This window comes from Acomys minous (assembly GCF_964271855.1).
Source record: "Acomys minous genome assembly, chromosome: 13".
In the NCBI taxonomy this organism is placed as follows: Eukaryota; Metazoa; Chordata; class Mammalia; order Rodentia; family Muridae; genus Acomys; species Acomys minous.
This window is the reverse complement of record NC_140495.1, coordinates 104041319-104063879: the sequence shown is the minus strand read 5'-3', so window position 1 is coordinate 104063879 and position 22561 is coordinate 104041319. Positions and strand designations below refer to the sequence as shown.

The 22561-nt window shown below is 51.6% G+C and overlaps 1 protein-coding gene across 2 annotated transcripts in view; it reads right to left on the bottom strand.

The window, feature by feature from the left end:
- Positions 1-22286, bottom strand: part of ITGB2 (integrin subunit beta 2) — a 32205-nt gene extending 9919 nt beyond the window's left edge. The window contains exons 1-8 of one of the 2 annotated variants that reach the window (XM_084754303.1): positions 22134-22286; positions 12772-12832; positions 12350-12438; positions 9714-9894; positions 7331-7501; positions 5987-6228; positions 4986-5141; positions 4025-4120 (exon numbers count right to left, since the gene is read on the bottom strand). In XM_084754303.1, the coding sequence (XP_084610429.1) occupies positions 4025-4120; positions 4986-5141; positions 5987-6228; positions 7331-7501; positions 9714-9894; positions 12350-12438; positions 12772-12829 (993 nt within the window). In that variant the 5' untranslated portion in view covers positions 12830-12832; positions 22134-22286. Of the gene's footprint in view, positions 1-4024; positions 4121-4985; positions 5142-5986; positions 6229-7330; positions 7502-9713; positions 9895-12349; positions 12439-12771; positions 12833-22081; positions 22106-22133 lie in introns of those variants that run through there. The other variant, XM_084754304.1, reaches the window with a different exon arrangement.
- Between the last annotated feature and the right edge of the window lie 275 nt (positions 22287-22561).

Below are 22561 nucleotides of genomic sequence, written 5' to 3'. Positions count from 1 at the left end.
TTTCTCCCAAGACACGGTTTCTCTGTATAGCCTTGGCCTGGACTCTCTTTGTAGACCAAGCTGGCCTCGAACACATAGACCTCTGCCTGCCTCTGTCTCCCGAGTGCTGGGATTACAGGCGTGCACCACTGTGCCCAGCTCCACTTGGCCATTTTTTTTCTTTGTTTTTCGAGACAGGGTCTCTCTGTGTTGCCTTGGCTGTGCTGGACTCACTCTGTAGTCCACGCTGGCCTCGAACTCACAGCGATCCACCTGCCTCTGCCTCCCTAGTGCCGGGATTACAGGTGTGTGCCACTGTGCCCGGCCACCACTTGACCATTTTTTAATGGATTTCAGAGTTCTAATTTACTAGCAACTGTTACACAGGCCTATGATAAGCAGCTATAGCAGGGCAGGCCTGCTGCCCAGAGGAGGTGAGCCAGACAGAGCCCTTGAGTGACAGGCATCCTGCATTTTTCTCATACCTTGCCTAGTGTTATTCATGGATACGCCACATTTCATGAACAGGGACTGATCGTCCCCGCCCACACACCTCCACATAACTGGGCCACTCAGGCCTGGCACCCTTCCATGAGTCTCTGGGATGAAGTCTGTCTCTCCCATGAGTCCGCCATAGCCTAGCCACCAACCACACCTCCTTTGTCTGCCAGGACCAGCCCTAGCCAGGAAAGCTACACTCTTCTTTGTCCAGTTTGCAGATACGGCTCTACTAGGTCTGGAAGTGCATGTTGAGGAGGGTGTGGTGTGTACAGTCCTCACACGTTCCCTGTGGTTTTGTTTTGTTTTGTTTTTAAAAGATTTATTTATTTATTATCAGGAATGCAGTGCTCTGTCTGCATGAAACACCCACAGGCCAGAAGAGGGCACCAGATCTCATTGTGAGCCACCATGTGGTTAGCTGGGAATTGAACTCAGGACCCCTGGAGGAGCAGTCAGTGTGCTTAACCTCTAAGCCATCTCTCCAGCCCTGTTCCCTGTGTTCTTGACCATCTCCCAAAGACCAGAGGATGAGGAAGGCATGTGACCCCTGCTGTGGCTATTCTTGACTGTCAACGTGATTAAATCTGGAGCCAACTAAGACACGCCTCAGGACAAGTCTGTGAGAGTGTATCCCAGAAAGATTAACTGAAGGAGGAAGCCTCTCAAGCAGAGTGGCCAGCGCCTCACGGCTAGCACCATGTCACCTGCCTGTCTTTGCTGCTTGCTAGTGACTGCGTCAATCCCTTTGCACTGTGGCTGTCCTTCACCAACATCACAATCCAGTATGTTCTTCCATGGTGGACCAAGGAGCAGCAACTTTGCAGGAAGCCTTCAGTCACTCTGTACCCGGCTGTGCTTGCTAAAGCATCCAGTTTTGTTGACTGGGCAACTACCAAGCTCTCGGCCTCTTGAGAAAGCAGCCAGCTACTGTGGGATTACCCTGTTGTCACTGGTTGCAATGCGTTCTAACGGATCGCCTCTTACAAGATATATATTCATCTATCAGTTCAACTCCTCCAGAGAGCCCTGTCTAATTCAGCCATTGAGATGGCTGCAAGGCAAGTGGTGGGTTTGGGACTCGAGCCTCCCGTCAGCAGATTTCTCTCTCGTCACCATGCTGTGTTCTGCAATACAACTCATGGAACTAGTGTGGAAGAGATGGGGCCTGCTATATCTGTGAGGAGAGGACAATTCATAGCCCAGTTACAGACAAGAACATGGCGGGGGTAGGGCTCTGTAAATGTTTGACTATGGAGGGCTCTTCTGCTTCCAGTGGTCACTCTAGCTCTCTGTCACTCCTGTGGTGAGCATAGCCATTCAGAGCATCTCCCTAATGTCTCCTCAAGGCACTGTGCCCTGCCTGAAGCCTGAGACTCTGACAGTAGGAGGTTTAGTGTGGCTGCCACTCCGACCATCATGGCTCGTCCGAGACCTGCGATGTGACCCAATCCCTAGTTCTTATTCAGCAATGTGCATTCCACAGAAGTCAACTTCTGGCTAGCAGTTATTGTGTGACTTTCCTCCAGTCCCCACATTCCTGCTCACCCTGTACCCTGGCGATTTGGAAATAGCCTGGCTGCACAGAACCATCATACAGGAAGGTCGACCTGGGTTCACACTTGCTGGTGTCTGTGAGGACAAAGTGATGGGAAGGGCTGCTGAGGACCTGTGGCTACTCTCAGATGAGAGGTCAGGTTCTCTCTGACATCACTGGGTAACTGAGCTCAGTTTCTCCCACAGTGGCCCTCCCAGGTAGGCACTGGTGTGTCTCACTGAGGAGGGAGCTGGGTCTCTTCTTTAGATATATCTGGGGTGACTGAGGTCTGGAGTTCTCTGACTCTGAAGAATGAGCCATCAGACTTTGGAGATTGATTATGGCCAGTGTTTTCTATGCCTCAGGTCACATGACAGGTATACATATCTCATTCTGGCCCCAGGTCCTATGCTGAATAGCCTGGGAGCAGAGATTCCTCTAGTGGGAGAGAGCCATACTTTTTTTTTTTTTTTTGAGACAGAGTTTCTCTGTGTAGTCTTGGCTGCCCTGGACTCACTTTGTAGATGAAGCTAGCCTTGAACTCACAGCCTGCCTCTGCCTCTTGAGTGCTGGGATTACAGGCATGCGCCACTGTGCCTGGTGAGGAGTGGTACTTTTGCTTTTAGTGGATCTCTGATGCCCCACTGTCCAGTAAAGGTCAGTTCAGAGACTGGACTGCCTATAAACTGCCCATTCCAAAAGAAGGTGGGCCTGAGCAGTAGCTCCTGGCAGGTGTGTGTGTGTGTGTGTGTGTGTGTGTGTGTGTGTGTGTGTGTGGCAGAGGGGCAGTGGGAGTGGGCTGTCCTCTGCTTATGAAGGATCCTCTCATTCTTAGGTGGGACTGGAGGTCCCGGTCAGCCATGAGATTAGCCCCAGAGGGGAGGGGCCTCGGAGACTAGAACCCCATCTCTCTCCTATAGTTTGCCCTGTGCCTCTCATCTTGGCTGACTTTACCTCTACACTGTGGCAAATTGGCTAGGAGTCCAGTAGCTTTGCTTAATTCTATAGGCCTGTCCTACAAATCACTAAGCCAAGAAGGGGGCTTGGGAGCCTGGCAGCACCTGAGAACTTTGCTACATCGTTGGAGGATTTTTTTACCTCAGCTCCCCAGCTGCCTTTTCGAGGCAGGATGCACAGGAGACCATGACAGCAGCTTCAGAAACACAGGATGAGCCTCAAGTAGGATTTTGAGGGGCTGCAGGGAGCCACCCCGGCCATCAGAAAACACTGTCTAGCTCTGCAGCTACTTCTTGTTCTGTGACACCCTTGGATCCAATTATGCCTGTCATGAAATGAACAGGTGCAAGTGGCATTCCTGCTGTAGGGACTGAAGGGTCCAAGGGTCTCCTGACTGCAGGAGTGGGAGTTTGTCTTCCTCTAGGCCACCATAGAGGCGACCTCTCTGCATGCAGAGCCTTGGTGTCATCAGGCTTGACTCAACTTTACAGGCAAAGGCGGCTGCATCCTCCCCAGGAGGATGGCCAACTGTTTCCAAGCCAATGATGAATCCAAGACCCTGTTTGCTTTGGTTTTGGCTCCTGTTTGTTAAGGTGCTTTGGGGAGGCTTGTTCCTAACCAACACATAGAGGAAGGAGGTGTCCCTGGTGGGCAGAACTGAGGTCTCCTGAGGTGGTGGCCACACATGAGTTTGGCTCCATCTGAAAGCTGGTTATTTAACGAGAGCGAGAGAGACAGAGACAGAGACAGAGACAGAGACAGAGACAGAGACAGAGACAGAGAAGCAGTTCCAGACTGCTCTGTTCCAGAAGAAATAAAAAGAGTGAGCAGCACTAGCACAGTGGGATTTCAAGGTGTGGACACCGCATGGCCTAACAGCGGTCTCAACTTCCTCCATCTTGTTGCTCGCACACAGAAAACTGTTGTCCCTGGCCAGGCCTACCACCCACAGGACAGCGCAGGAAGCAGAACTGAGGCAATATTGGGCGGGACCTGGCTTGTCACTCCCAGCTGAGATGGTCTATTGCCCACATTGCACAAGGCTCCTCTTACCTCATAGGTTTTCACCATCTTCTTTGTCACCGCAAAAATGGGCTGGATATTGCTCTCAGACAGCTTGTGCGCCAGCTGGCCCACCGATGGGTAGTCCTGGAGAGGAGGGACATCTTGTCAGACAAGCTTTCAGGACACCTCGGGGAAGCAAAGGGTCCGTCCTGGCAGAGCATCGATGACACACTTGCTCAGGGGTGGGCCTCGCTTGGTGTGTAGACTTACGAGCACAAGACAGGATTGGCAGGAAACCAATCACTTTGAAATACTCGAAGAGAACACTGACAATTGTGATGGGCCTCTTAGTTAGTTCCAGGTAAAAGAAGCTACTGTGAGTCATCACTGTAGGTGCTAAGCCAGCTGGAGTGCAAGCAGCATCCCAAGGGGCTGGTGTACGGCTGCCAGAGAAGTACCTAGGTTTCCACTAGGGCTAGATATTTAGACTCCACCCTTCACCACCATGATGTATAATGGAAGGACATGACAGTCAACTTTAGGGGACCAAATGGACATAAGATACCCTTGCTCCAGTGTCAGGACCCCCAGATTCGATCTGCCAACAACTCCAAATCAGTGGGCTCCAGGTGGTTCCTGCAGTGTGGAGGCTCAAAAAAAAATCCTTCATGGTACCTTTGAGAAGGCAGTGAGTGGCCAGGGATGGCCTGGGGGCTCTGACAGGGTCATTACCGGCAGAGCAGGCATGCCTAGAGACAGTGTGATGGATGGGTAAGGCTGTGTCAGGGCCTCTGCTGTGAGGACCAGGGTCAGGACTGTCTTACAGGCTGGTGTGGGTCCCAGGAGTCTCTGGGAATGCCTCTGTCATTTGTTCTCTGTGTTAGGAGGCATTGGGGTGACCTGAGCATGTGACTCTGCTCTCATCTTGTCCTCTTGTCCCTCCCGAATGGCCTTTAATCAGTCTTGGTAGTGGGGTGTGCCAAGGCAGGCAGGCAGGCAGAACACTCACAAACTCATTGCTCCTCTTGTACATGTTATCCTCCAGGTGGCAGTGGCCATCATTGGGGGTCAGGATGGCACCGAGCTTCCCATCACCAGCAAAGTGGAAGCCATCATCTGTGGCAAATACCAGTAGCCTCGTGACATTGCGCCAGCCAATTTCCTCCTAGGAAGAAGGATGCTAGGGATTACCTACTTTGGTTTCCCTTCAGGGCCCTCAGAGACAGAGACAGAGGAAGATGGAGATACAGAAAGAGACAGAGAGACCAGAGGCAGGGAGCAAGAGGAAGGGCAGTGTCCAGGAAGTGCCTTAAGCCAACAACTCCCAGCATGCCCTGCAGGAGAATAAGGTGAGAATGGAAACATGTGTGAATCTAAAGAGATAAAGCTTCACAATCCTCTTCAGAGCTGGAACTAGACTCTAATGGCACAATTGGGGAAGGAGAACACTATGTGGCGGCAGTGCCCATTAAAAAATGCGAACACCTCCCAAGCACAAACGAGGGGACCGAGGGCTATCCAGAGCGGATCTGAGTATCTGGAACAACTGAAGGAGCTTACACTTGCAGCCCCCACGTTTTGTGCCTTGGTCCAACACACAAGTGGAATGTGATGCCCACAGTGTGAGCCCCACAAAGCTGGAGATCTGAGAGCCAAGCTGGGGTGGGGTTGGCGTGCTACAGTGATGACGTTCTAAACACAGTCTGGGTCTGACAGGCCGGGATGTGGGAGACCCTCTGCTGGGCAGCCCGGCTTGCAGAGGAACCATGAGGGCTATGGGTTAACACTGAAATGCGTGGGTGCTTTTCAGGGCCGTGCTGTGTCGCTCTTCCTTTGCTCTCTGGCCTCGGGGACGATGGCTGCCCTTCTAAGACCCTGGATGACAGCATGAGACCCAATGGGCTGAGTTTCTAAGTAGGCCCACCAGCCAGAACAAGTGGCCCCACAGCATTTGGTGGAGCCCCTGACTTTGAAGAAATTGCGAGATCTGAACAGGGACAGTGGCCTCACCTGGCATGCAGCAACTTGCATTATGGCATCCAAGCCACCCTCAGGGGCATCCAGGTTCCCGGAAATCAGTTGCTTGCCGACCTCTCTCTGAAACTGGTTGGAGTTGTCCGTTAACTTCAGCACATGCCGAAAAGCAAACGGGGGCTGGCAGGCTTTCTCCTTGTTGGGACATGGGTTCCTCAGCTTCTCTGGATTTGTGTTGACGAAGGGCAGCACTGTCTTGTCCACGAAGGACCCAAAGCCTGAGAGATACATGGCATGAGGCAGGGGGACAGGGCACAGAAACAGAAGGCTAGCAGGAGGACCCTAAGCAGGAGGAAGGATGGGGAGAGCCTGAAGCCTAAGGAATACATGTGAGGATGCTGGAGACATGGGGATGAGACAGCAGGCAGGGATCCAGGCAGGACCACAAGCTTCCCAGTAAGGTAATAAGTTTCCCAAACAAAGCAGAAAGCAAGATGATGGTTGTGGATAAGCACGTGGTGCAAGCATGTGAATAGCCGTGTGAAGGTGAATATATGTAAGGCCATATACAAACAGAAGTGTGTGTGTGTGTGTGACAGAGCATGTGTGTATATATATATATATATATATATATATATATATATATATATATATATATATATATGCAGTCATGTACATGTGTACTCATGAGTGCTTACATGTGAGTACATGTAATGTACATGTGGTCTTGTGTACACAGGCATATAGGCACACATCTGTGACTAGGCATGTGGACAGACATGCAAATGTGTTTTTGTATATGAGACCCTGGACATGTGTGAGCATGAGGGTGCACGAGTGTATATGCACACAACAGTATATGAGCTTGCATCCTGTGTTCAAGTGTGCATGTGGGTACCCACAAACGTAGGCATTGAGGCAAAGTGCTGTTCTGGAGTGAGTAGGGGTGTCCTGTTCCCTTGTCCCACATGTTTGGTGAGCATGCTTGTGCTGTTCAGTGCTGTGACCCTTGCCCTGTGACCCTTGCCCTGAGACTCGCCCTGTTGTTTGCTTCTACTACCCTATAAATGTTGTGATTATATAATAAAAAATAAAAAGATACACTTTTTTTTTTTTTTTTAGTAATTAGCACTGTAGGACTTTTGTCTTTTAAACATCAAAATATAAACTAAAGAAGAAAGAGAGGAGGGAGAGTAAGGTTGGAGGAGCCCACAGGTCTTAGCAGCCTGAGACCAAGTCTGGCCCCTGGTAGCAATGCAGGGCTCACTCTGGCCCCATACACGCTGCATAGCAGGTCCACAGCTTCTGCCTTTGCAGATTTGTGTGCATGGAGGTACAGGGTGGCAGGGATGCCAGGGCTGAGATGCATGTGTGTCTCACCGATGCGGCCAGACTCAGTGATCTCATTGAGGGCGCGCAGCAGGTCGTCACCCAGCTTCTTGACATTGTTGAGGTCATCTAGCATGGAGTAGGACAGGTCCATGAGGTAGTACAGATCAATGGGGTAGCCCTTGGCCCGCCGGAATGTCACATTGAATGCAGCCACCTGCCCTGTCGGAGGAGAGCAAGGGACACTGAGCCTGGCTGAAGTCTGTCAGGCCTCACCCAATCCCCAAATTCCCATTGCCTGCCCCCCCCATTTACTATGGCCTGGAAGTGGACCACCCCGAAGTCTGAACACCCAGAGTGCGTGTGCTGAAGTAGTCAGGCCAGAAGGGTGCAGCCCGATGTTTACAAAGAAGGCCCAGGGAGCCACCTCGCTCTTCTCACTAGGAGAGGCTGCCCTTCTGCCTGGCCTGGGCTTCCTGGCTCAGAACTGTCCAGTCAGCAGGGCTGGGGCCCTTGAGTCAGAGGTTAGAGAACAGAGGGGCTTGTGCCAGCTCATCGGACATCAAAGGGACAAGCTCTGTCCTTTGCCGTCAATAGGACAAAAAGTAGGACTAGCAAAGTTCTGGGGCCCTGGTCTGCTTAAGAGAATAGAAGAAGTGAGCTGAGCATGAAACACGCGGCCATTTCTTCTTGCTGCTCTTCCACGTAGCCACGATATGACCAGCTGCTTCAAGTGCTCGCTGCCTTGACTTCCCCCGGAATAATATAAACTGTGTCCTGAAACTGTGAGCTAAATTAACCCTCCCCCGCCCTACCCTCCACTAAGTCACTCTTGCTCATGCCCCTCCCCCCTAGGGAGCCACCTCTGCCCTTCACACTCAGCTGGCTGCAGGGTTGTCTGCTGCTTCCTCTTGTCACCGTGGCTACAGCTACATGGAGTCGGCCTGCTGCAGGCCTGTTGCCCCACCCATGCTCACATCACCACATCTCACACAGTAGAGCATGTCTGGGGCAAGCCCGGTACAAACAGATATGTGGCTCCTTGGGCACAGGACTCATCAGTGCCCTCACTTTGCCAAGAGCGCCTGAGTTCTTGTCTAAATGGCTTGGTTCCCCCTTGTAACCGATGCTAAGAGGGTCCAGGCTGAGAGGTGGTGGCACAGGCCTTTAATCCCAGCACTCAGGAGGCAGAGACGGACAGATCTCTGAGTTGGAGGCTAGCCTGGTCTACAGAATGAGTTCTAGGACAGCCAAGGGTACATAGAGAAGTCCTGTAAAACAAACAAACAAACAAACAAACAAACAAAACACAGGCGGGGGTGGGGGGAGGGAATACCCAGTACAGACAGTGGGGTTGAGGGAATTCACCTAGGTCAGAGCTCAGACTTTGAAGTAGCTTTTGAAAAATTACAGTTGTTTGTTTGTTGTAAGAGGATGTGTAAACATAAGGTTATTGTATTTTAAATTCTGATTTCTGTCTAAATGGTGTGTAAACTCTGTTCCCCAGCCAGGCGTGGTAGCCTTTAATCTCAGCACTCGGGAGGCATAGGCAGGTGGATTGCTGTGAGTTCGAGGCCAGCCTGGTCTACAAAGCGAGTCCAGGACAGCCAAGGCTTACATAGAGAGACCTTGTCTCGAAAAACCAAAGCAAACAAACAAACAAACAAACACCCCCAAATCCAATAACAAAACAAACAAACAAAAAACTCTGTTCCCCAATTGTCCCCAATATGTCAATAAAACAGCTTACAGACAATTGCTGAGCAGGGGAGAGAATAGGGCTGGACTTCCTGCCAGCCAGGGGAGGAGGAGTTAGAGGAGGAAGTAGGGGATTCAGGCAGGGGATTCTGTTGGCTCTGTTTCTTAGCTATGGGTAGAGAGAAGTTCAAGGAAGATCAGGAGGAAGGAGCTGGAGCAGAGGAAAGCTACAAAGTGCAGGTATCACTAGGGTGTTTGCTGGGAGTAAAACAAAATAGCATAGAGGGTTAAGAACAGACTTAAACTGCTCAGATTGTGAAGCCTTGTATTATAAAAGAGTCTCAATTATTTGTGTGATAGCTGGGTTAAGAAATAAGCTAAGAGAAACAAACACTGTTTTATATAAATGACTTCAACAAGGATGGCTTGTAGACACCACTCTGTGCACGTGGAGGTCAGATAACTACTTGCAAGTGTTAATTTTCTCTCTTCAATCTTTGGGTCCTGGGGGGTTGAACTCAGGTCTCCAGGCTTGCTGGCAAGCACTTTCACCCACTGAGCCCTTTTGCTAGTCCCAGAGCTCAGACTTTAGTGATGAGCAGGTCGTCATCCAGCTCCGTTCACTGTCCAATGCAGAGACACGCACCCTTTGTCAGCCCTGACAGGCAGCACGCAGACTGAACTCCTCCTAGATGCGCTGGATACTTGACCCATCCCAACCAACTCCCAAACCTACCTGGTCGCAAGTAAAGTGTCACTTTTTGTGGGGAGAGCTGCTTCTGTTTATCCTGTCGCTCATACTGGGGTTCAGCAAGGCTCCTTGGATCCATTATGTCATCAGCTGGGCAGCCCTTCAGCAGCAGCTGTGCCCGTGTGTCACAGCGCATGGAGTCAGGCTCCCCTGGCCCAGTGAAGTTCTAGAGGAGGAGACTTGGGTCAGGCAGATGGCCAAGTGCTGGGACAGTGGGATCCAGCCCTGTTTCCTCCTCATCTGCCCTTAAAAGCTCAGCTACCCCTGTGGGATGCAGCAGTGACCTAGGGAAGACCAGACTCCCAGACAGCCTACGTCTCCATGACAGCCCAGAGTCTCCCTGAGAGCTCCAGGTCACTAGAAACATAGACAAGAGATCTTTCTCTATCTTATGGGCACTGACTCCATCGGCAAAGACTTGGGGTCCTCAACATCCAGCCTAAAGGTTGATCAGCAGCCTTGAGCTTAAGTGCTGGCCAGGAACCTCTAGCATCTTCCTCAGCAGGACCTTTGTCCCAGGGAGCTGTTGTCTCCCAAGGGAACACAGCCAATGTGACAGCCCTTGCTGAGACCCAGGGCAGAGCTTGAGGGTCAAATGTCTCCCAGTTCATAAAGAAATGAGTTGACAAGGGGAGTGGAGAGGCCAGGGCACCTTCATCTTGACTACTGCATCCCTTCAAGAGTCCCCTGGATCTGATATGGAAGTATTTGCTTGTTCTTGATCTCAAGCTGGACCATGCTGCATCCAGAACAGGTCTGGCTCAACTGCAAAGTACTGAAAAGCACCAGGGACTTTCTGTTTGCTCACAGAAAGTAAACCTAGAAGAACAATGACCCAGAAGGGCAGCAGATACCGCCTCCTGAGTGCCTCTACTCTGTGTTGGCTTTCAGCGCCACACCTTAAGCCCTCAAGAAACACAAGCCATCAGCAAGAGTAGAGAGGAAACAAGCTAATATGTAATCCATGCAGAACAAGTGGCCTGACCATTCATTTCTGATGAGTAAAACAGCTCAAGTGGAAGAGAGAAGAGCCAGCCCACCCGAGAATGGCTTGTCCAGGCCTTGGACCTGAGCCCTCAGTCACAGGATAGAGGTTACAACCAGGCCCCTGCTCTGGACTTTGTCCTATCATGGAGTGAAGCCAAACACCTTGTGGGATGGGAAAGAGGAGGATTGTTGCGGAGAATACTGGAAGCCCATTTCTCAGGAAGGCCCAGAAGTCTTTGCTAACTCTAACATTTGGGCTAGAATAGGGGAGGCCAGAATAAAGTTAGCACAGCTGGCCAGTCCAGAGTAAGAAAGTTCTCAAGGGCCTGGAGAGATGGCTCAGAGGTTAAGAGCATTGACTGTTCTTCCAGAGGTCCTGAGTTCAATTCCCCGTACCCACATGGTGGCTCACAACCATCTATAATGTGATCTGATGCCCTCTTCTGGCCTACACATGTACAGGCAAGCAGAGCACTACATACATAATAAATAAATAAATTCTAAAGAAAGAAAGAAAGAAAGAAAGAAAGAAAGAAAGAAGGAAAGAATGAAAGTTCTCAGAACAAAGAAAAGGACACACAAAAAAAAGTCATATGAATGGCACCCAGGGCAGCTTAGAGGTGCCCAGTGGCCAGACGCAGACAGGATGAAAGTCAAATTAGAATAATAGTCATAAACTATTGACCAGAATAAATACCTTTAGATCCATCAGTGGGTGTGGGGAAGGGGGCTGGAGAGAGAGAGGGGGGACCATTTTACAGCTACTACGACAGTGGGAATAGAGCCTGCCTGGGTTGTCAGTGGACAGACTGCAAGGTCACAGTTGTAGTTTACTGGAGACAGAATCCTGGCAGCCAGAAGAAGCTTACAGATGAGCCTGTGAAAGACACACAGGAAGTGAGGAGAAACCTGGAAGGTGGCACCTTAGGAAGCATCACTAGCACAGGGATGCAGGGACCACGTGTGCCTCTTGCAGTGCACAGAGGATGCAACCACTGTCTGGTGTCCCAGTGTACACTGGCATTGAAATGTGATGAGCTGGAGGTGCCAAGGGACATTCTACCCTGATGGCTCCACTCACTCCAAAATGACAAGGATGGGAAGATGCAGAAAGCTGGGAATGTTCTGGATATAAGGAGATTAAAATGCCATCCTGTGTGACCTCAGATTTGGTAATATTTGCATATGGTTTGATAATAAATCTCCTGGGTTTGATAACAGGATCAAGTATGAACATGCAGCTGTGATGGTGGCCAGTGCTGATTATCGACTTGACTGGAGCTGAAACTGCCCAACCTCTAGGCACAGTGGTGAGGAACTGTGTTGGTTAGGGTCACTGACGTGGGAAGCCCTGCCCACCGTGGGCAGCACCATCCCGTGGGTTTAGGCCCTGGACTGAAGAGAAATGAAAAAGGAAGTTGACTGTGTACATTCATCCTTCTGCTTCCTGCGTGTGGATGGGATGTGGCCACTGTGGTACATTCATCTTCCTTCTGGCAGCTTCTCTACTGAGCCATCCCTGCTATGTCCTAAGGAGATCCTCCTGGTATCCCTGGCTTCAGAGAAGTAGAGATTCCTACCCAGGAAGGTGAGGAGGGCAGCTTAGACTGTCAGGTGACCCACGCAGCTCTTACCAGCTTCTGACACCATGCGCAGCCTGGTCCTGACTGGACACAATCCCGGCAGTTGCTGGCTTTGTACCTTGTGCACTCCTGGGACATGGCTGTGGAGATAGACAGGCTGGATGAGGGCCCTGCATCTGCCCTGGCTGCCCTCAAGAGCGAGTGGGGAGCAAAGGTATATGAGGCTTTTGGGGAGGGTGCAGGCTAGGGTCTACATCCTTATGTGGGTCTGGGAAGGGCTCTGAGTCACCCCAATGGGACTCAAAGCAGAACTCTAGAGAAAGTCAGATTCCACCTCCTGTTACATGGAGACCAAAGCCATACATCCCAGAGGCCCTCCCTCAGCCACCGGGGAACTTATACCCAAGGGGACATAGGGTAGTGAGCCTGCTATAAGGGAATGTCATGTGTAGGGACGACTCCACAGAACTCACCAGATCCCAGGGAGAGCAGTCCAGCTGCAGCAAGCAGCAGTGAGTGCGGGCCCAGCATGTCCTGTGGAGAGAAGGGGCAGGTGGCTCCAGAGTCATCACCCTAAGGAGTTTTTCCTTGTTGACCTGCTATCTTGCTGCCACAGGGTATGAGAACCGGGCAGGGTCAGCACAGATGCCACTCAAAGTCCATGGGGAAGAGGAGGCCCCCACAGGGAGAGATGTGGGGGCCTGAATACTGGCTCAGGCGGCCAGGTACCTAGAAGAACAGGTAGCCAGCCTCTGTGGGGATACCATAGGGACACACACGGGGGTGGGGTGGGGTGGGGGTGGAGGAGGGGGGAGGGAAGGGGAGGGAGGGAGAGAGAAAGAGAGGAAAAGAGAGAGGTGAGGCTGAAAGAAGGAGGAGGAGGAAGGGAGAAGAGGAGGAGGGAGGAAGGGAGGGCAGGGGATAGATGCATGCCACACAGACAGGCCCATTTCCATTCCACAAGCACAGTGATGCACCCTGCCCAGGACTTCAGCACCCTTATACTCCAAATCCACAGCGATCTTGGACCTCAGAGCTGGTTGGGCCCAGGTAGAGCCATGAACGTGGAGTACCTGTGGGGCAGGATTGAGCCGGCTCACAGAGACTACCTGTCTCTGATTGTCTCAGACACTCCTTGGAGCCTTCATTCTACTCTTGCCCTGAAGGAACTAGAGATGGGGACCCTATTGGAGTCCCTGTCCCAGGCAGGGGAGACTAGGTTTCACAAAACCTGCCCACAGAAATAATGGGACAGGCACACGGAGTTTGGGTCAGGGTGGAAGTTAGCTGGGGCTAGGTATGCTGAGAGTTCTGGCTTGTGACCAGAGTGGCCAGGATGGGCCATGGAGGTCTAGAATGTTCTGGATGGGGTGACTCTTGGGTCTGACTTCCTAAGACATGAGAGTGAGGATGGGGACAGGACTCTCGGGCCACTGCTTTGAGGATGGCTCTTAGTGCCACGTGTGGCCTCAGAGTACTGGGGACATACACCAGCTTGTGGTCCCTAACATCACCTTTGCTTCCTGAAGCCCCAGGCTCTGTGACAGGTGGGACACCACCTAAGATCACTTCACTTGGGGTTCTATGGGTACAGGCCCCATGGAGCCCTATTTTTTGACCCTTCTAGAAGTGGCCTATGACCTCAGAACAATTACCTCCAGAAGCCAGAGATGTTAAATGAAGCCTGTTCCATCGCACTTAAAGAAAAACAGGACTTCTGTCCCAGCTTTCCATGAAGGCAGGGAGGGGACGTCGGGCTACTGGGGGCCATCCTAACTCTGAGTGTTTCTGGATCTTCCTGTCCCAGGGCACCCAGCTCAATCTGAGGCAAGTGTATTTGGTCCCACTTCTGCATCCTCACCCCAGAGTTCTTTGAAACACAGCTGGGGGTGACCTCATGTGTCCATCAACTCCCATGGCTGGCCTGGGGGCCTGGCTCATGTCCCTGAGATCTGCATGCTGGCACTGTACATCCAGTCAGCCTCAGGACAATCTCCTTTCTGAGGCCCCAGCTGCTGTGGGTGGAGAGTGGGGAGAGAGTGCTTCCAGGACACAGGCATGGTGCTGCGGGGAGAGGCCTCCACAGATATCCCCCACTATACAGTCATGATAACCGGTATTCAAACTCTGTTCTCCAAATGGGGAAACTAAAGCTCCAAGCAGAGGCAGGCATGACCCCCCACCACAGAAGGGGGAAGGGAGAGGGAAGAGGGAGGGAGGGAGGAGAGAGGGAGAGGAAGAGAGAGAGAGAGAGAGAGAGAGAGAGAGAGAGAGAGAGAGAGAGAGAGAGAGAGAGAAAGAACAGAGTTCAACAAGACCAACCCACAGACCACACTACCCTGACCTTGACCACAGGAAATGGGCGGTGGCCAGTGTAGCCACCTCCTGAGCTCCCAGTTGAGAGTGTAGAGCCCTCAGAATTGAAGGCTGTTGAGAGGAGCCAGCTCCACCTGGGCTCTCTAGGCCTCATGGAGGACCCCAGACAATGACAGCGGTGTGAGCTTGGCAGGTAGATGGATGAAGGCCAAGCTCTGGGACGTCGCAGAGCTTGGGATGAGCTCCTTGGCAGCCAGCTCCCGCCTCTGTGTGAGAATCAGCACAAGGGAAGCCCTGCCTGCCTGGTTCTGGGGCCTCGAGTGAAATCAGTGTTATAGAAACCAGAGAGAGCAAAGCCTGACTAGCACTTCTGCCTCAGTTTCCTTTGTATAACTGGAGCAGATCGTGGGTGTGGAGGCCTAGGCCCATCCAAAGCTTTCCCTGAGGCCCTGATGTTTAGAGAAAGAGTATAGTTTCTTGTCTAAAACCTGGAATATGCTTGTCAAGGCAAGCAATGGCCTGGGGCCAAGGCCTTCTTCATCCTAAGAACTCAGCTCTTTTCACCAAAGGGGCTATGGTTATGAGTCCCAAGGCTGGCTGCGTGCTCAGTCTCTGATGTCCTGGACATATCCCTTGCTCCCATTCCCCTAGTACAACATTGCTTGGTTAGCTTTTCACAACTTAATCCCATTATATAATAGTATTTTTGCTGACATTGCCCCACTTTTCCCCTAAAAACTGTATATAAAGGTTGCTGTGAACTGCGGTGGTGGCAGTGGTGGCAGCAGAGGCATGTGCTGGGGAGGGGCGGGGTGGTGGTCAGGCGGGGGTGGGGTGGGGGGGTGGAGCATGAGCCCAGAAGCTAGCAGGACAGGGAGCGGGAGCATGCTGCACACAGCAGCCCGTGAGGCAGTGAGAGGCCTTTGGAGACTTGGGATAGTTTTGGTTGTTCATTGCTTCACTTCGAGATGCTCCTAGAGAGAACCACTTGAGGGAAGGCTTGGAGCTCCAGACTCCTGCTGAGGTTCCGGGTTCTGGTTGTTCCAGGTTCCAGCAGAAGAAATCCTGCTGATTACACCAGGAGAACTGTCCCTCGGAACTGATATCCTTATGGTTTTGTTATTGTGTTCTTTAATTCTCTTTTCCTACTGTTTCGGTTAGTCTGGTTATAAGTGACATACACGCAGTTAATAAGTTCATAATAAAATATATTTGTTAAGAAAATTGAGCCTACAAAAGGTTTCTCTTCTTTTTCTTCCTCTTCTTCTTCTTCCTCTTCTCCTCCTCCTCTTCCTCTTCTTTTGCTCCTCCTCCTTCTTCTTTGGTTTTTCAAGACAGGGTTTCTCTGTGTAACTTAGCTATCCTGGACTCACATTCTAGACCACGATGGCCTTGAACTCACAGAGATCCGCCTGCCTCTGCCTCCCAGGTGCTGGGATTACAGGCGTGTGCCACTGTGGCAGGCTGGGAGAACAGGTTTGAATATTGCATCTCTGTGTGTGAAACTTTTCCTGCTCAGAGCAGCTGGTCCCTCTACTTAACCTGGCAGCCAGCAAACGGGGAGGTGCCTGGTCACTGTAGCTGCCAGCTCCCTGGAACTAACCGTGCCTCCAGTTCAGGCAGCAGGACAAGGTGAGTAAGAGTGCCTGGAGGTGGAAGAGCTCCTCGTGGTTATGTTAACAGTCCTGCAGAGGCCTCCTCCAGCTCCTGGGCCTCACTGGGGTGTCTTGGCTCTTTGGGCAGGTGCCCTCACCAAGTCACGAGGTGCAACCCTATGCAGAGGCCTCCTGAGAAACCCTAACCCGGCAGCTATCAGAACCTTGCATCAGAGCCACCCTTGATCTCCGCCCTCTGCCAGGCAAGTGCTGGTGTACAACCCAGGAAGTGGTGAAGATCAGCAGGCTCCTAACCCTGTGAGGCCTGGGCTGTCCTTCCCTGAAGATTCCTTTGGGGACTATGGCATCCAGTGAAGGAGTGAATAAAGACCTCACTTCATGATGAATAAATAAAGCACCTGAGTTCTCTGGTGGGAAAGCATCTACATTCATATGCACCCTCATAAGAAGTGAAATGCACATGGCCAAAAAAGAAACAAAAGGCAATTTGGAGCCAGGCGGTGGTGGCGCATGCCTTTAATCCCAGCACTCGGAGGCAGAGGCAGGCAGATCACTGTGAGTTCGAGGCCAGCCTGATCTACAAAGTTAGTCCAGGACAGCCAAGGCTACACAGAGAAACCTTATCTCGAAAAAAAAAAAAAAAACACAAAACCAAACAAAACAAAACAAAAGGGCAATTTGGTCAGGCTGTGGGGTGACCTACAACTGTAATCCTAGCACTGGAGGTAATGAAGAAAAAAAAAAGGGAAAGAATAAAGAGTGGGTAGTGATGTAAGAAAGTCAGCAGGGATGGGGTGAGTCTAGCAAGAGGCCAGTGGTGGGTGGCTTCCTGTCCTAAGTCATAGCACATGGGGTGCCTGGCTGACAGCAACACAGGCAAAGGCTGGCAGAGCCCCAGGGTAGTTTGGAGGGAGAGTAGATAGAGTCCTAGGGCCGCCCTTGTCTCCGGAAAACAAAGCTAAAGGGATGTGATAATAGCAGGTGACCACAGCCCAGCCTTGGACTTTTTCACCAAAGCTGTGTCAAGATGGAGTCACTTCAGCCTCTACACATTCACAAAAGAACCAGGGGCTGTAGTCATGGTGGGGCACGTCTTTAATCCCAGCACTCAGGAGGCAGAGGTAGGTGGATCTCTGAGTTTAAGGCTAGCCTGGTCTACAGAGTCAATTCCAGGACAGCCAAGGCTACACAGAGTGTCTCGAAAAAACAACCAAACAACCAAAACCAACCCCCCAAACAACAACAACAACAACAACAACAACACACACACACACACACAAACCAGGGACAGATGGGCTCCAGGATGCTGGAACACTCTCTGGCATCAAGGAGCTCCGGGCAGAGGACATATAAGAGTGAGAAGAGCAGCTGGGAGGGTAGATAGTTCGTAAAGCACTTGCATTAGGACCCGAGTCTCAACCCCAGAACCCATGTTGTTTTAAGAAGAAAAGAGAAAGGAAGGAAGGAAGGAAGGAAGGAAAGAAGGAAGGAAGAAAGGAAAAAGTGCCCATAATCCCATGATGGTGGTGGAAACAGGCAGATCCCTGGATCTTGCTGCCCAGCTACTATGGGCTAGTTGGTGAGCTCCAGGCCAATGAGGGACCCTGTTTCCAAGGAGGTGGGTTGTTTTTAAAGATGACAGCTGAGGTCTTTTGGCTTCCACCCAAAGAAACACAGATATAGACACAAACAGACAGACAGACAGACAGACACAGACACAGACACACACACACACACACACACACACACGAACAGAATGAAAAGGAATGTTTACAACTCAGTTTTAGAAAATAAAGTAGAGATAGAGGCATGAGTGTCAGAAATTCAAAGCCACCATTGAGCAAATTTGAGGCCAACCTGGGCTATATTAAAAACCTCTCTCCAATAAACCCCACAAAAGATACAATGAAAAAAAATAATAATAAAGGAGTGTGTATTTCAGAGTAAGAAAATTAAAGTATAAAAACTAAAGGAAAACAACCCAGAAGACTATTAAAATAACAAATCCCATGCCTGCTACACTACATAGAGGAAACCATTAACTCTAGTGCACACAGCAAATGGTACATTTCCTCTCTAACAGACTCTGAGAAGTACCGTAAATGGTAAAAAAAAAAACAAACAAAAAAAACAAAAAAAACAACGGAACTTCTCAGAGGAGCATGCATTGCAAACACGTCATCCAAAAGGCAGTACACAGATGGCTTTACCATTTTAACGTTCATGACGCCCTCCCTGTGGAATGTGATGTGCAGGCAGCGCAGTATGGACAGCTGCCGGAGCACTTCGTTCTCACAGATGGGAACAAGGAAGAGCCGTGGCCCCACATGTTCCAGCTCTCCTGGTTAGCATCGTTACCAGTGTCCTCAGGCCTCCCCATGTTCCATCTGTATTTTCCACTTTATATAGTAATTGTGCATACAGCCATCCTAAACGCTCTGGTGGATGCTTCTTTTGTTTGTTTGTTTGTTTTTCAAGACAGTATTTCTTTTGTAGCCCTGGCTGTCCTGGACTGGCTTTGTAGACCAGGCTGGCCTCAAACTCACGAAATCTGCCTGTCTCTGCTTCCTGAGTGCTGGGATTAGAGGCGTGCGCCACCACATCTGGATGTGAAATTGCTTCTCAAGGTCCCAAAAGCTATTGGTGTTTCTGTCTCTACTGCCAAGAGTCCTGAGGAGAGTTCTGGATTGACAGTGGGAAGAGTGAAAATGGTGACCTCACTTGCTGGCTGCTCCCCTCCCTCATTTATTTAGTCTCATCCAGCAAGAGCTGGCTGGTCTCTTCTGGGACATGCACTGGGGCATCTGGGATACCCACCTAGTTTGTGAAGGTTCCAGAGCTCCCACCAACCTAAAGAGCACCATAGGGTAGAGTTGATGGCTTTCCCTGTGGCTAGCGCTGAGCATCCTTAGTCCCTGGAGCTCAGGGAGATCCCTGCCCACTGCTTAGACAAGAAGTGTCTGTCCACAGAAGCTTCCAAAAGCTGCGGCATTCAAGCCTCAAAGTCCTTGCATTTCTCACTGGCAAGATCTGAGCATCCCAGAGGCCTGGCATGCCCATGTCCACAACTCTTGCCCACAGACCATAACCTATTGCAATGAGTCACTGGTAGAGACAGGGTTGTGGGACGCCCACTGGGGTCAGGGCCAGCTCCCGGAAGTGGGCAGATGCCATCTAGAAACATTAATGGATGCTCCATTATTCACAGTATTCTTACTGACAGGTGGGTTAGCCTGTGGCTCTGTTAGCCTATGCCAGACCTCAGTCTGTGGGTTTGCTCCGAGAGGCCATACAGCCAGGTACAGCTGCAAGTGGAGTACACGTCAGCTCCACCCTAGGGCTGTTACTCTCAGATGTAGGCCCAGCTGCACAGAGGCCACAGACAGGCCACTCACTCCACTTCCTCTCTTCTTAATAAAGGCAAAGGACCCTGCATGGGTGACTCTTGTGGGTCTATGTGGCTGAACTGGAGGCCCCAACATGGGGCTGGGTGTTATGGGCAGGCATTTTTCTGAGGTTAACAGCTATGTCAGTAGACCCAACAAAGTCGACCTTCCTCTACAATGCAGTGAAGGGCCTGTCTCATGTTAGTTTATTTCTGTGGGGACTCCTGAGTCCTCTAGACCCCAAGTTAAGGCCCAGCTTCCAGGGAGCTGCTGGAGTGAGGCTGTCAAATAGTGTTGGGAGACTGAGCTATGCCTTCCTGCTTAGCCTGTGCTCCTGAGGCAGCCAAAGCATATCTGTGCTGTTCTCTTCCCCATCAGCACCGAGTGGTGGAGGGGCCCAGCCTTCTTGCTCCCACACAGACCATCTCAGGACTGGGATCCAGGGGAGGGAGACCCAGCAGGAGAAGGCCCATCAGCCTACTATTCCAGTGATGGCTGCCTTGATGCCAGGAGGGTGAGTGGCCCAGATGCTGTTTTCCAAGGAGGGTGAAGGCTGGCTGTCAGGCACATGCCCAGCATGATCCAGGACCTAATCTGACATCTGACATCACTCCTTATGGGCCAACTCCTCCTCCTCCTCCTCCTCCTCCTCCTCCTCTTTTTCTTCTTTTTCTTCTTTTTTGAGACAGGGTCTGACTGTCGTAGACTCACTTTGTAGACCAGGCTGGCCTCAAATTCACAGCGACCCACCAGCCTCTGCCTCCCGAGTGCTGGGATTAAAGGCGTGCGCCACCATGCCCGGGATGGGCCAACTCTTGACTGAGGAATCACTTGCAGGGTGATGACCCCAGCTTTACGATAAGTTCTCTGGCTGTGCCACCGGCCTGCTCTGCTCTCAGAGAAAGTCCTAAAGAAAGGACTAGAAGTCTTGGCCTGCTTAGAGCTCAGAGTCACCTTGCCTTCACCAGCTCCTCACCCAAGGCTTCAAGCAAGCCCTGTCAGACCAACTATGTGCAAGATCCACATTCAGAGGCAAGGCCTGAACCCCAGGCAGCAGAGATCCCTCACTCACGGAGGTAGCAGGTCAGCAGCCATAGGGCTCCAGCCACTTGGCACACCTGGGTCACCTGTCTCAGCTTGGCTACCACCTCCCTCATACACACACACTGTAGAAGTGTCACAGGGACCCCCTCAAACAGGGCCTGGGATTCATTCAGGCATGTGGGGTCTGGGAGTGAGCGAGCACTCTCATTTGAGGTCCCAGAAGAGAATGGAGACTGGACACAGCCAGCACTGGGTGGCTGCCTGAGGGTGTCTCCTGAACACCTCCCAAGGTTGCCCCGCATCCTGCTGGGTGTTTTCAGAGGCTTGAACTGTAAGTTCTTGAGAGCATTTGGGAACCTCGGCTGACACAGCTTCAGGCAGGCCCAAAAGGGGAGGGACATGAACGGAGGGACTGATTCAGGGTCTGCTCCTCCCAGGGGGTGGGGAGGTGTGTGTGTGTGGGTCTATGCAGCACCCTGCCCCCTCCACTCAACCCCTCCCTACAGCCCTGTCACCTGCAGAGAGCCACCTGTATCTGACTGACAAAGCTGAAGTTAGGGGGAGCCCCTGTTGTCTTTTCCACTCATTTCACTGCTGCTTTGGCAGAGGCCCCTGGGCCTGACTCGTGCTTAAGGCACACAGCAATAATTGCTTATCTATTCATTCGCTGCTGGTGACTGCCACCAACAACCTGGGCTCATGGAAATCACAACACAGAGCCAGGCAGCCCTCAGCAGCGATAACCCCCCAGGAGGCCAGTCTCATAGGACCGGACCACACAGGCTTCCATCCTGCCCCTCTCTGGTATGTGGCCCTGTGGCTGCTGGCCCCTGGCCTAGCCACTACTGTGTGTGGGATTGTTGGGCAGAGGACTTCCTCATTGGCTAGCATGCCGTGGGCTAGGCTGGCTGGGCGTTTTGTAGCCAGAGACTTGCAGGGTAGGCTGAAAAGTCCCTTCCTAAAACACAAAGCTCTCAAGTCCCTCCATTATAAGTCAAACGGGTGGCAACAGACATCTTAGCGGCGCTCTCTCCTGCTAGTTACCTTTGACCTGGTGTCCACTTCCAGACCATAGGTGTCTATTTTATTCATGGTAGCTGGGTGACAGCACATGTCCTGGGACCCCTCACAGCTTGTGCCAGTCTTCCCTATTGTCACAGCTGCCCTTTCTCAGCCCTAGGCATCTGGGCACCACAGTCCTCCACCTGCTGGCCCACAGTCAGTTACAGAAGTTCCCAGAACCCCTGGGACTCTCTGCCTGAGGGTAGCACCATGCCTCCTTTCAATAGACATCAGCCAGGAGGGTCTGGATAACCAGAAGCCTTTTCTTGGCAGATAGGCCAGTTGAGGAACACGGAAAGGCTACCAGGGCCCATTCCAGAGCTGGGGTCGTGAAGAGAGACGCCATAGGAAAAGCCCACCTCTGAGGTGTTTTCTGTAGGAGCTTCCTGAACGCAGGAGCCCTGCACTCACCTCTCTTCGTCCCAGGAAGGCTCCGCTGTGAGTCTGGATGACCGGTTGTGTCTTTGCCTGCTTCTTGCCAGCTGGTTCTGTGGTGGTGTCTAGAGAACACAGCAGCTGAGGCCCCGGCCTGATGCTTCCTGTTCTAAGTCAGCACCCAGGAGGAAGTTGAGTGACACTTGACTGGTTGGCCCACATGTGGGTCTCAGCCCAGCTCTTTTACATGTAGGAGGTTAGAGAAGAGATACTGAGAGAGGGTGGGACCTGTGGGACCTGCCGCAAGGGAAGAGGGGTTCCTGGGAGCGGCTACTGTTGGAAGCAGTGGTCACTGATGACATTGAGGGGCTCTCTAGTGTGTCAAGAAGAGGTAGGGGGTCGGGGACCAATGACCAGAGGTTGATTTTGTGGGTTCTCATTCTGGGAGAGGGACCCAGCTGCAA